Source organism: Rhinopithecus bieti, unplaced genomic scaffold, assembly GCF_001698545.2.
Source record: "Rhinopithecus bieti isolate Rb0 unplaced genomic scaffold, ASM169854v2 scaffold_41913, whole genome shotgun sequence".
NCBI classification, from domain to species: domain Eukaryota; kingdom Metazoa; phylum Chordata; class Mammalia; order Primates; family Cercopithecidae; genus Rhinopithecus; species Rhinopithecus bieti.
Window position 1 is genome coordinate 573,839 of NW_016818964.1, and position 14,585 is coordinate 588,423.

General features: G+C 37.8%; 1 protein-coding gene across 1 annotated transcript in view; it reads right to left on the reverse strand.

Moving 5' to 3' along the window:
- Nucleotides 1–14,585, reverse strand: part of TRIP11 (thyroid hormone receptor interactor 11) — a 73,477-nt gene that overhangs the window by 33,490 nt on the left and 25,402 nt on the right. The window contains 7 exon segments of the mRNA XM_017857863.1: nt 1,431–3,837; nt 3,839–4,458; nt 5,634–5,846; nt 9,007–9,093; nt 9,768–9,808; nt 12,217–12,579; nt 13,686–13,851. Of these exon segments, the coding sequence (XP_017713352.1) occupies nt 1,431–3,837; nt 3,839–4,458; nt 5,634–5,846; nt 9,007–9,093; nt 9,768–9,808; nt 12,217–12,579; nt 13,686–13,851 (3,897 nt within the window).

Genomic DNA, 14,585 nt, shown 5'->3' on the forward strand with positions numbered 1-14,585 from the left:
TATACCACCGAACAAGCCCTACAGAGCACCCTATACACCACCAAACAAGCCCTACACAGCACCCTATACACCACAGAACAAGCCCTACACAGCACCCTATACACTAACGAACAAGCCCTACACAGCACCATCATATAGTACAGTATAGTATATAGTGTAACAGGAAATCCCCAATAATTCTTTCTAAAATGAATTGTATATAAAAATTTAAATATTATCAAAAGTTATATATAGTATAGTATATAGTGTAACAGGGAATCCTCAATAATTCTTACTAAAATGAACTGCATATAAAAATTTAAATATTATCAAAAGCTACTGGCACTATCCATATAACTGCTATGACCTCCTGTTATATATGGCTGAATAAACCAATAAGGTCAAAACATACCCAAAGTCACATCAGTGACAGAACTGGGATTAGAATATTTACTGAGCCTATTATGAGAAAAGTATTACCCATGGCTAATACTTTTCAAATTCCAGGTTGTGACTAATCAATTCATAAAAATCAATTTAATGAGTCATTCAGCACATTTTCTTATTATTTTTTAGAAATTTCTAACCGAATGTGCTACCTGAATAGTACATTCTTTTTTTTTTTTTTTTCTCTCTTTTTCTTTTTTGTTGAGACAGAGTCTTGTTCTGTCACCCAGGCTGGAGTGTAATGGCGTGATCTCAGCTCACTGCAACTTCTGCCTCCCGGGTTCAAGTGATTCTCCTGCCTCAGCCTCCCGAGTAGCCGGGATTGCCCAACACCATGCCCGGCTCATTTTTTGTACTTTTTTTAGTAGAGACGGGGTTTCACTATGTTGGTCAGGCTGGTCTCAAACTCCTGACCTCAGGTGATCCACCCACCTTGGCCTCCCAAACTGCTGTGATTTCAGGCATAAGCCACCACGCCCAGCCAGCACATTCTTTTTCAAACAGGTATCAAACGTAATAAGAGCAATTTCTGGTTCCTGAAACTTTTCAGTTACACACACACACACTCTTACTGTGTCACGATGTAAAATGTATTTTTTACTGCAGATGGTTAAAGATGTATGTGTGTTTCACAGTGCTTTCCTTATATATAAGAATCTCTAAAATGTTAACAGCTACTGAAATATACCTAAAATTTGATTAAATTGAAGTGACTTCAAAATTCTCTCGACACACTTGTTTTCTAAAGAAAAATATTAAGTACTACTTAGTAATCTGTAAAAAATTAATGTACTACCATAAGTATTTGGAAGTATCTAACAATTTGAGGGAGAACTTCCAGATGTCTCTGAGGAAAATTTATTTAGAATAAATCACACCTTGAAATAAATATTTCTAAATGAACAAATGCACAGTCCTCTTCAAAGACAATATAAATGAAATAACATTAAAAAAAGTCTCCTCCACCCCCAACTTACTTCTACAATACTCCATCCAGAACATACCTGTTCTTTCTCTTTCAATAGCTGTTCAAAAGCAAGAGCCTTCTCCTTCATTGAGTGGCACTCAAACTCTTTTTCTCGCAGCATCATAGAAAACTTCATGTTAGTCTCTTGTAACGCTTGATATTCTGTTTCCTTTCCCTTGGATGTTTCCACTATTTTTTCATTTTCTCCTTTTAGTTTGCCAATGTCCATCTCTAGAATTAATATTCTCTCCTTCAGGTTTGTTACTGCCTGCCTCAAAAGTTCGTTTTCATTTACTTTGTTAGTGAAATTTTCATTGGAAGAAAGTAGTTGATCACTTTTGGCTTTGATTAAGAGGTCTTTTTCCTTAAGTAACTTTTGCAAAACATCTTGTTTCTCCTTTAGCTGCTTGATTTCTGAATCGGTTTGTTCGTGTTCTTTTCTTTCTAGCTCTGAGGTGGCAGCAATCGAATCAGATAATCTGTGATTATTTTCCTGGAGAGTTCTAATTGTTGCATCTTTTTCCTGTAGTGATTTTCTTAGCTCTTCTACCTCTTGCTGAAGCAATTCAGAAGATTCACTCAATACATCAGACTTACTTGCTCTAAGAGACTCTGCAGATTGGGGAGTAAGCAATGATGCAGAAGACAGCTGGGGTGAAATAATATCAAGTTTTCCTAAAAGAAGATCCTTGGTATTGCAAAGCTGCCCAATGCTGTGCTGAACTTGTGCTAATTCCTGCCCAAAATTTTTGAGTTTGGTTTCATTCTGCTCATAACTTTGGATCAGGCCAGTATAGTCCACTTGTAATTTAGAATTATTATCACTGTCAACCAAAACCTGTGCCTGAAGTTGGTGAAGCTCTTCCTGAAGCTGGGCTGACTCGTGTTGCATATTTTGTACCGTGGTCATCACCTGCTGCTTCCACTCTTCCATTTTCTTTACTTGCTGTTTTAACTTGTCACGTTCCTGTAGAAGCTCCTCAAATTGATTACTATTAACACCTCCAGCCTCATTATCAGTGCTGGATGTTTGTAAAACTGCCAATAAAGTCTGACATTTCTGACTTAGAGCATCTATTTCGATGTCTTTTTCTCGAATGATACGTGACAAATTCTGAATAGTTTCTCTAAACATATCTTGGCCACTACTTTCAAATCTAGTAGACAATTTTTTATTTTCATCTTGCAGTTTGATGAGAGCTGCTTCCTTGGCAGCAACGATATCCATCATTTTGTGATATTCTGTTTTTAAATGGCTATTTTCCCTAGTCTTCTCATTCAAAACAGCGAATACCTTTTCTCTTTCCATAGCATAAGCCTGCAGTTGCTGTTGAAGGTAAACAACATCTTGAGTATAGGAAGTTGAAGAAATTCTAGCATGAAGAGCTTGTATCTCCAAGTCTTTCTGCTGAATAATCTGAGTTAGTTTACCAACTTCATCTTTGGATAACTGATCAATCTGTTTAGTTAAAGATATATTCTTTTCATTTAGAAGTTTAATCTCCAGTTCTCGCTCCTTTATTCCTTTCACTAATCTTTCCGTTTCAGCTTTAGATAAATCATGCTTTTCACTTCCATTTTCTATATTAAGGCTCTGAACTTTTGTTTCTTGAAAAATATCAGAGTTATCTGTTTGAATGTCCTGTCTTTCTTCATGCAACTGGGTTTTGATTTGTTCGATTGTTTTTTGCAAACTCTTAATTTCCTCATCTTTCTCTAAAAAGAGCTGGGTGTGTGTGGCGTTCATTTGCTCATGCTGGTATCTAAACTCATCCATTTCCTTCTTTTGCTCTTGTAAAGACTGAAGTAGTTGCATCTTACTCTGGTTTTGATCTTCAATTATCTTTTGATGATGTTTAATTTCCTCTTCAAGATGATCCTTGATCATGTTCAGTTGAGACACCTCAGATGCTAGTTCAGCAACACTATCAAGGGTTTTAGGGTCAGTCACAGGTGCGGTTCGACTCTGCTGTTCCCTGAGTCGTTCCAATTCTTCTTGCAGATGATTATTTTCTTCTTTCATGGATCCAAGACTTCGGTCCTTTTCCTCTATGGTCTGTCTTAAAATTTCATTTTTTCTTAAGGCCTGAGAATATTTATCCAATTCCTCCTGCAGCTTTGAACTTCTTTCTTGAAGCTTTTCAATAAAAATTTCTTTCTCCTTTATAAGTTGTGCCAACTGCCTCTGCTCTTCTAAACTAGATGACAAAATGTCCTTAGTTTCTTTATGGTCAGTATCCATTTGTTCAATATTCTTTTTGAGTTCTGCTATTTCCATGTCTTTCTTTTGATTGAGTTTAATTAAATGCTCATGTTCCAGCTGTAAGGGAGAGGTATTCAAATTACGTGCATTTGACAGTTCTTCAATGGTTTTCTCATACTTGTTTGCTTCTTCCAATAGCCTCTTTTTAGCCTGACACAATTCTGCTTCTATCTCTCCTTTTCCATTTTAGAGTCTCCACAATAGTGTTTTTTTCCAGAGAAAGCTGATTGTTACTAGCAAGAGATTCTTCTAACTGATGCCTCACATCTTCACATGCTAAAACTAACTTTTCATTCTCCATTTTGACATCAAAAGCTACTTTCTTTAAATTTTCATTGAGCTGTTCTAATTCTGAAAGATTTTGCTTTAAGTTTCTAACTTCAGCTTCTCTTTCTTTAAGTAAGGTATCCTTAAAATTACTATTAGAGTCTTGATTTAGAGACTGAGTTAACTCATTCCTTATTCTAGAAAGCTCCTCCTCATTTTGTCTAATACACTCCTTAAGTTCTAAATTCTCCTTCTGGATGCTTACATTACTTTCTTGTGATTTATTTAGCTGATCTACTAAATTTTCTGCTTTGTCCTCAAGTTTCTGCTTGGTTAAATGTAAATCATTTAGGGCCACTTCACTTTGAAGTAGCTTTTCTTTCTGTACATCTAACTCTTTAGTAATGTCCATTTTATCATCTTCAAGTTGATGAACTCTCTTTTTTTCATCATTTAGATCTTGTTTCAGTTTACTGATGATGCTATCTACTTCATTTTGTTGCTTGGATAGCTGATCTTTTATCAAAATCATGTGCTGAAAGAAAAATTTGCATGGTGACTTTACAACATGTTCTCATTTTACTACTTAAAGAAAATTTTATAAAATCTCATACATAATAGAAGAATAGTCCTCAGATATTTCCAATCCTTCTTTAAAACATTGTTTTTCTATCAAAACACCCACTGCAAAATTACTTATTACTATTTTACAGCAAATCCATCTTGCCATTTTTTTTTTTTTTTTGAGACGGAGTTTCGCTCTTGTTGCCCAGGCTGGAGTGCAATGGTTTGATCTTGGCTCACTGGAACCTCCACCTCCCAGGTTCAAGCAATTCTCCTGCCTCAACCTCCCGAGTAGCTGGGATTACAGGCATGCGCCACTACACCCGGCTAATTTTGTATTTTTAGTAGAAATGGGGTTTCTCCATGTTGGTCAGGCTGGTCTCAAACTCCTGACCTCAGGTGATCTGCCTGCCTAGGACTCCCAAAGTGCTCGGATTACAGGCATGAGCCACCACGCCCGGCCCCATCTTGTCATTTTTTAAAGCATTTTAGGGATAAGAATTTAAAACCAAAGATGGTAAATAGAATTTTTCTTTTTTTTTGAGACGGATTCGCTCTATTGCCCAGGCTGGAGTGCAGTGGCATGATCTCAGCTCACTGCAATCTCTGCCTCCTGGATTCAAGCAATTCTCTGCCTCAGCCTCCTCAGTAGCTGGGATTACAGGCATCTGCCACCATGCCCAGCTAATTTTTTGTATTTTTAGTAGAGATGGGGTTTCACCATCTTGACCAGGCTGATCTTGAACTCCTGACCTCGTGATCCACCCGTCTCCACCGCCCAAAGTGCTAGGATTACAGGCGTGAACCACCACGCCAGGCACGTTGTTTATTTTTAACTCTACACTAGAGTAAGAGTCAACAAACTATAGCAATTGGCCAACTCAGGGATGCTGCCTGTTTTGCAAATAAAATTTTACTGAAAAATATTCATACTCATTTGTTGATATCACAACAGAGTTGAGTAGACTGAGACTATATGGCCTACAAGGCCAACGATATTTACTATCTAGCACTTTACCAAAGAGGTCTGTCAATCTCTATGAACTAAAATGTTAATTAAATCAAACCCATCATTTCTGCATGTTAATCCAGTGTTTAGTCTACTTAGTAGAATGTGCTGCCTCACTGTATTTAATACAGTGTTACCTTTGTAGCTTCTTGATTCTGTCTGTCCAATTCTTCTATCTCAGCTATCAGTGTTTCCTTTTCACTAATACTCTGATTGAGTTCTTGTTCCTTTGCCTCCAAATTAAGTCGTAAGTCACGTAATTCTGAATCCAAACTTATGTCTCTTGTAGCTGTACTTTTAATTACTTCATATTCATTGTTCAATTTTAAAAGTGACGTCTGAAGTTCTTCCTGAAATGATAAAAGGAAAAAAGCAACATATACTTTCAATTGGAGACACCAAAAGATTAAAAACATACATAGAAGCAAAACTTGGGAATCTATTTCAAGTGCTCTGTATTGGAAACAGTACTGAACAATACCTCAGTAATAGTATGTAAAATTCAACAAACCACATCCTTCATTCATGTGCAATTTTACTTGTAGCTTCAAGCAAAACATTTCTACAACCCTAGACAGATGCAACGACTCTAAGTTTGTCCTCCAGCGCCAAGTTCTTCTTTACAAAAAACATTTCCATTTGAGAGCCTCTCCTATCCTGCTCCACTGTGGCTACGCTTTATCCATCCCCTGGCCCCACGCACCGTACATACATACTTTTCAAAATGTCCCCAAGTCTTTTTCCCTTCCTCACTTCCATTCTCTAACATCCAGTCATCAACAGCCTCAGACTAAATAAAAACATAAAAAAATCAACGCCCTTCACCCAAACGTTTAGCCTCTCTAATTAGAAAATAAAAGGTTTCTTTTCTCTTACTAAAGGAGTTTCCTTTATTACTTTTGCTTCTGTCAGAACATGGAACTTTTTCTTGACCCAAGAAATAAACCTCCTTCCTTCCTTTACCTTCTCACCTGAGCATGGACTAGGTTCCCCTCTGTCACACCTGACATTCCTAAAGATAGTATATTTTATAGTCTACTATAAAATATAGTAGACATTTTATAGTCTACTACCTGATATTTAATGCTTTCTCCAAAATCTCAGAAGTGGGACAGTTCTCTATGCTTCAACATTATTTCAATCTCTAGTTATAATGTTTGTAATAAACTATATATTAAAGCCTTCTTTCATTGACAGATTTTTAAACATCAAACCCATATGGAATCTACTTTAAATAAGAGTCTTGAACCAGGTGTGATGGCATTTATCTATAGTTCCAGGAGGCTACTTAGGTGGCTGAGGCAGAAGGATTACTTGAGCCAAGGAGTTCAAGGCTGTAGTACACTATGATCATGCCGTGATCAGCCACAGTACTCTAACCTGGGCAACACAGCAAGACTCTCTCTCTCTCTCTAAAAAATAAAATTAAAAAAAATAAGAATCTCAAATTCCTTCAAATAAACAGCCTAATATAAACCTTATAAAAGAAACTCAACATCACTATGGAGAGTTAGTTGAAAAAACAGAGATCTGATAAAAGCTATACTAGAGCATCTGTATCACAATTCTTATTTCCTTCCAATTCAAAAATTTATTCTGACTACAGCTGAAAGATGGAAACAGCATTCTCTTAAATCTTTCTAAAGTTATCTGTTCAAATTAGGAGAACCAAAAAAATTTTCTTCAGGTGGATCTTAAAAGCGCAGACAGCCTCATAGGTACTTTATAAAAAAATTATTTAGTGTTTTTTTGTAGATATGGTGTCTCACTATGTTGCCCAGGCTGGTCTCAAACTCTTGGCCTCGAGCAATCATCCCACCTTGGCCTCCCAAAGTGCTGAGATTACAGCATAAGTCACCACACTCGGCCCTCATAGGCACTTTTGGTATTCTTAATCAGTAAGCAGACACAATTCATGGACTACTTAACATCAAAAGAAAGGAGAAACAGCTATCAGAACTAGCTACTGAAACCAAACACATCATGAAAAGGTTACAGGTCCTACCAGATAAGTGCAGAGAGTTCTGCCAACTACAAACTACTAGGTCAGTCAGGTAAAGAGCAGGATACAATGGGAGCAAAAACAGGAAAGATAAAATATATATAATATAGCAATTTTTAAAATGATGGGGAGATACTGCTAGCACATAGTGGGTAGAAAGAGTGGCAACAAAAATCCCACAATACACAGGGTAGCGCACACAACTAAGAATTTTCCTGCTTAAATGCCAATAGCAGTCCCTTTGAGAAACACTGCATATATACTAATGTGGAAAGATGTTGGAAATATGGTATGTAAAAAGGGTATTTATAATAAGCTGAGATTTGTATTTTTTAAAGCTACTGATATATACAATCATACATGCATAGACATAGTCCAGAAAGAAACACTAGAAACTGGTAACAGAGACTGCCTCTGGGAAAGAGGCCAAGCCACAGAGGTACAAAAGATATTCTACTTGTACTGTCCGAAGGTTTTCAGTATGTATGTTTTCTGGACACATATATCAGAAAATATGCATCACTTTTTAAAATTAAGAATTTAAATTAAGACACTGGTCTTTAACTTAATAATACTAGCTTACAACTCTTCTATATTTAAGCACCTGCCTTAGCCAATAAATTTCCCCAAGTAGTTCAAACATAAAACACTTCTAAATACCTTTCCCTTTCAGAATCTTATTCCTTCCTGCTATGAACACATACAATAAAGACCTTCTTTCTACCACTGAAACTGTTGCTCTGTACCCCTATAAAGACCTTCTTTTGCCAGGTGTGGCAGCTCACGCCTATAATCCCAACACTTTGGGCGGCTGAGGTAGGCAGATCACCTGAGGTCGGGAGTTCGAGACCAGCCTGACCAACATGGAGAAACCCCATCTCTACTAAAAATACAAAATTAGCTGGGTGTGATGGCTGGCGCCTGTAATCCCAGCTACTCAGGAGGCTGAGGCAGGAGAATCGCTTGAACCCGGGGGGCGGAGGTTGCGGTGAGCCGAGATTGCGCCATTGCACTCCAGCCTGGGCAACAAGAGTGAAACTGCATCTCATAAAAAAAAAAAAAAAAAAAAATTAACTTCTTTCTACCACTGAAACTGTCGCTCTGTATGCCTCACCACTAAGAAAGTACTGTCCACCAAAATGGACACATTCTGAAGCACATAAGCAGCCTATACAGTTATTACAGTATGCCACTCCAGACCTCCTGACCTACCTGTGTATGCTCCTGCTGTCAGGACATTATCAGAAACCAAATAGAACCTCCACCTATCTTTTCTGCTTGTTTCTGTGTGCCTACTAGCTTACTTCTAAATATGACTCAAGCCAGCCACTCATACTCTGAACTTTGCCCAGGTACTTCCACCTAGCCTGACAAGCATCAATGAGATCAGCTTTGTTCTAAGGACTTGAGCTCAATTACTCAACATTCCATTTGGATATCAACTGGCCTTTGACTGTGAACTATAACATACGACATTTTAATTCTGCCCCCATTTTTACAGCACCAACCTTTTCTTGACTCAGCAATGACTTCTCTTTTTCTAAAACTTCGATATGCATTTTAAGTTTCAGATTGTCTTCAGCAAGACTGTTATCCTACAAAAATATTAAAGCAGTGTTTTCAGGTAACAAGAAATTTCCAGTTTATAAAAAAGCAGGCAATCTATACAACTGTGTGTTTCTATTCAGTATTTCTTTAATGATATGTAATAATTATAAGAACGCAATACTTAACCGGGCACGGTGGCTCATGCCTGTAACCCCAGCACTTTGGGAGGCTGAGGCAGGTGGATCACAAGGTCAGGAGATCAAGATCATCCTAACACAGTGAAACCCTGTCTCTACTAAAAATACAAAAAATTAACCGGGCGCGGTGGCACGCTCCTGTCGTCCCAGCTACTCGGGTGGCTGAGGGAGGAGAATCGCTTGACCCCAGGAGGCGGAGGTTGCAGTGAGCCGAGATTGCGACTCCAGCCTGGGTGACAAGCAAAAAGGCTCCGTCTCAAAAATAAATTTAAAAAAAAAGAATGCAACACTTATAAGAGTGTGTAAAATGAATGAAACCAGTCATGCATTTTCGACACCCTTACAGAAGACTTCCTTATTATGCTTGAAAAAATATAAAAATATATTTACAAAATAACTTCTAATTATTAGAAAAAGAAATAACTCTTTGAATCTCTTAAGGAAAATTAAAACTCATTTCGCACTTGGTATAGGATCTGCTTCCACTGTCTCTACGTACATAACATTTGTCAAAATTAATTTACCTGGTTTAAACTACTCAATCTCATTATTTCATTTTCGGCATCTGTAAAAACAGCAAATGAACCTGACATTAAAATTATTTAGAGTAACTATTATCTTCAATATTAAACTCAGAAATGTAACCCAATTAAAACAAAGTGTGTATCTAAGCACCAATGGCAAAAGCAGTAACAGTTCTGAGTGAGACATGTATTTGTATTCCTGTTTTGTCATATCAAATAAATCAAAATGTAAACGCCAGTTAAAAACCAAATTAAAATCCAATTCTATGGATAAGTATAAGAAAAAATTAAAATTGTATTGTGGATGAGTCGTAAGCTATTGCCTTGATAAAAATGCTAATGACAACCAAGTTTCAAAATAAATTGATTAGTTTGAGAAGCAGGAAATAGTACATGGTTTAAGATTGGAGGAAAACAATTTAAAAGTAATATTTTATTATATATATTTATACCACCACAATACCATAATCTCTCAATTATCTAACGTGATTTAGATGTGAATGCTGAGAAAAAGACCATTCAATCTGTTATTACACACAGATCCATAAACAGAAGAGACACACACAAAAAAATAGCTGAAATCATTGATTTGACATTCACTCAGGAAATATTTAGCATTTACTATGAGGCCAGGTGCTAGACAAAAAGCTGGAAAAACTTAGCCTTTGCTCTCGAAGAGCTTACAACTTAGAGAGGAAGAAAAATTAGTAAGCACAGGATTATAACATAGCATGACAGAGCAAGCATGGGATGCTACAAGAACAAACAGGGTAAACACCTAATCCAGACTAGGAGGAGCAAATAGGGCCAAGAAGTGGCAGTGCTAGGTACTTCTCAGTGGAGATTAATACCTGCACTGAATCAATATACTGAGAGTCGGCTAAAAGACCCATAGAGACACCCCACACAGAGAAAGCAGAAAATGCAAGGGTAACAGAGTGAAGAGGCAACATTGCTCGTTTAAGGAGCTATAGAAAATTCAATATGGCTCCAGTTTAGAATGCAGGAGCATGGGCATAGTTGAAACTGAAGAGGCAGGCAGGAACTAGACCATGAGAGACATTATCATGTCTAAGAAATTTAAACATCATCCCGAAGTTCACAGGGAGCTATAAAGTACTAAAAGCAGGGGAGTAACCTGCTCTGCATTTCTGACAAATTATTCTGGCTGCAGAATGAAAAAAAATAGATTGAAGGAATCGTGGAGAACAGAGAATTTTAAAAGCTAACTCTTCAGCTGGGGGCAGTGGCTCATGCCTATAATCCCAGCACTTTGGGTGATGGAGGTGGGTGGATCATAAGGTCAAGAGATCAAGACCATCCTGGCCAACATGGTGAAACCCCATCTCTACGAAAAATACAAAAATTAGCAGGGCATGGTGGCACATGCCTGTAGTTCCAGCTACTTGGGAGGCTGAGGGAGGAGAATCACTTGAACCCAGGAGGTGGAGGTTGCAGTGAACCGAGATCATGCCACTGCACTCCAGTCTGAGCTACAGAGCGAGACTCCGTCTCAAAAAAACAACAACAAAAAGCTAACTCTTCAACATCTACTATCGGCTAGACACTAACCTAAAGAGTGGCAGATAGTAACTCATATAATTCTCATTACTAAAACTACAAGGAAGATACCATTATTATCCCAACCCTATAGATGAAATAACCAACGCATAGAGATGTTAACCTGTCCAACGTCAGCTAATTAGTGATAGAGCTCTATTCCAACCCAGTCACGCTGTTCTGCTCCATTCAGAGAGCTGCCATAGTTAACATAGGCAAAAAGCAATTATGACTGGCTGAAGTAATTCTGTGGAAATGGAAATAGAAAAAAGAGGAAAGACTAAGGCAGTGGGTTTTTCAGGCAAATAAACTCATCTGGATCACCCAATATGATAAATAAGTAAATGTATTATTCTTACATAAGTAAATTTATTTTTTAAACAAGTAAACATTTTTTAAAACATAAGTACAATTACTTTAAAATGTATTTTATTTACTGGTGTTTGGCCTATTTCATTTAGTACTGATTTTTTGTAACACAGAATACTGGTATAGTAACTAAATATCATCATGAGCATAGAAAATGGTGGAAGACCTATGGCTCTAAGCACTCAGGGCTTTGCTTGGATATAGGAGATCATTTCAAACGGGTAACAACTGACTTTGAAGAAGAAAGGCTGTATTCCCTAACTGGAGAATGTGGGCTGTGATGAGTTACAGAAAGTATAGCAATACTTAATCCTTTTTAACAGGAAATTCCTATTTGTAATCTATTAACTCTTACACTGAATCCAAACCACACAATTCTACCCAAACGATATACAGTCATTCCCAGGAATATGCCATTTCCACTAAGCATTCAGTTAGTGAAGCATCTGTCTCTAAAAATAACTACTATGCAACGAAACAACTACTATGCAATCTGAAATAAGCTCCAAAGACTGTATACCAGACAGTGCTTGTTGTAGTCTGAACACTTCTTCCACTGATGCACTCTGGGCAAGAATTCTTTCCTTTTCTGTCACAGTATCACTTTGCTTCACAGCAGAAGGCTGCAATTTACTACATTCCAATTTCAAGTTTTCACATTCTTCCATTATTTGTCTCTTTTCCACATTTAGCTGTTCTTGTTCTCTCCTCAAAGTATCTCTGTCATTTTCTGCAGAAAATAATTTTTTATTTATATCTTTTATTTTATCCTCAAGTTCTTCCATTTTTTTGGTAGACTCCACTTTTTCTGTTTGTAGAACTTGAATAGTTTTTTGCATCTCATAAATTTTAGAGAGATCAGTTTCTACAACTCCAGAGACACCTAGAACATAAACACAAAACAAGGACATCAAATGTCAAGTACCAAGAAATAAACGGCTTGCTATATACAACTAAGATTTAAGACAGTTCAGAATTTGGAAAGCTTAAAAGTTAAATTACTATAATAAACTAAGTGTTTTAAAATAAATAAGTTGGGGGAAAATCTTTGAATCAACTACATAAAGGCCTATGTCTCTTAGTTTGAAAGAAAGTGACAATATCTCTAATCATTTATTACCAAAGTATTATCACCAAATAATGCAAAGAAATCTATAAATTATAACTACTTACCACAAAGGCAAAAAGGACGTTTCCATTTTCACAGAAATTTTTTTTTTTTTGAGATAGAGTCTCACTTTGTTGCCCAGGCTGGAGGGCAGTGGTGCCATCTCAGCTCAACGCAACCTCTGCCTCCTGGGCTCAAGTGATCCTCCCACCTCACCCTCCCGAGTAGCTGGGACCACAGGTGAGCACCACTACGTCTGCTAATTTTTGTATTTCTAGTAGATACGGGGTTTCGCCACGTTGGCCAGGCTGGTCTCAAACTCCTGGCCTCAAGTGATCCACACACCTTGGCTTCCCATAATGCTGGGGTTATAGCCATAAGCCACCACTCTCAGCCACAGAATCTTAAAAGTAGAGGTGCCATTACAAATTTCTGGCAGATAAGCAGAACTAGTCATTTACTCTTCTTTATAACTTAGTGCAAGTTTACAGCACTGTCCTGGTCTTAGAATGCTAGGTCTATCATTTAATTATGTCATCTAATATGTTAAATTAATACAATTATCAACTGGCCAGGTGCAGTGGCTCATGCCTGTAATCCTAGCACTTTGGGAGGCTGAGGCAGGTGGATCACCCGAGGTCAGGAGTTTGAGAACAGCCTGGCCAACATGGCGAAACCCTATCTCTACTAAAAACACAAAAATTAGCTGGGCATGGTGGCGGGTACCCGTAATCCCAGCTACTTTGGAGGCTGAGGCAGGAGAATCACTTGAACCTGGGGGGCGGAGGTTGCAGTGAGCAGAGATCGCGCCAGTGCACTCCAGGCTGGGCAACAGAGGGAGACTCCATCTCAAAAAAAAAGAAAGAAAGAAAACTAATAACCTTGTTGTAACAGATTTTCAAGTTCTTCAATTCGTTCTTCATAGTCACTTAATTCTTCTCGATGTCGTCGACTCATTTCTGTCAATTTCTGTTGGTGTGCATTCTGCAGTACTGACATTTCATGTTGATGGTCATCAATTTCCTGACTTCGGTTCTGTTTTAGTTCCTTAAAAAATAAAAACAAAGTTATTCACATTTATAATCAATAAATTTATATAAGCTATATATTTAACTGTTGTCCAAAAGTCTGCGTTATTAAAAAGAATTCTCAGAACATGTTAAGGCTGAAAAGAATTTAAACACAGACCCAAAATTTGAACAATTCTGAACAACTTCACCCTTTCCTTTCCTAGATCTCAAAAACAGTTTTTCTACTTCTAATGAGGGAACATCAGCAAGAAAAGGCTGAAACAAATGATGAATAAAAATGTCTTTTCCTTAATATCTGTGACCATGAAATTCTCCTTTTCCTAATGACACATTCCACCAATACCAGTGTCACCCCTCTGACCAATCTGTACCTGCTGTTCCACTACTTCCACCCTCTCACTCAGCCTTTCCTTTCATCAGGAAAGGAACTCCCAAACTGTCAACCTGGCGCCTTCCTACCCAAGTTGAGCCCACTGTGTCTCTCATAGGAACCTGGATCTCGAGCTGAGTCCATCAACTAGGGAAACTGGTTTGACGGGAAGCACCAGGACAGGTACCCTCTCAAGAGTCTGTCCACTGGGTCCCGCCACCCAGATTCCTAACACTCTTCCCACTCCTATCCACCATGAGGCCAAAATATTCAACTCCTCCTTCAATCCTGCGGATGGACTACTGTCGGTTCTTCCAGTAAATTCTCTTTTGCTTTGCTTGGCCAGAGATGGTTTTTGTTGCTTGTAACCAAAATCCTAA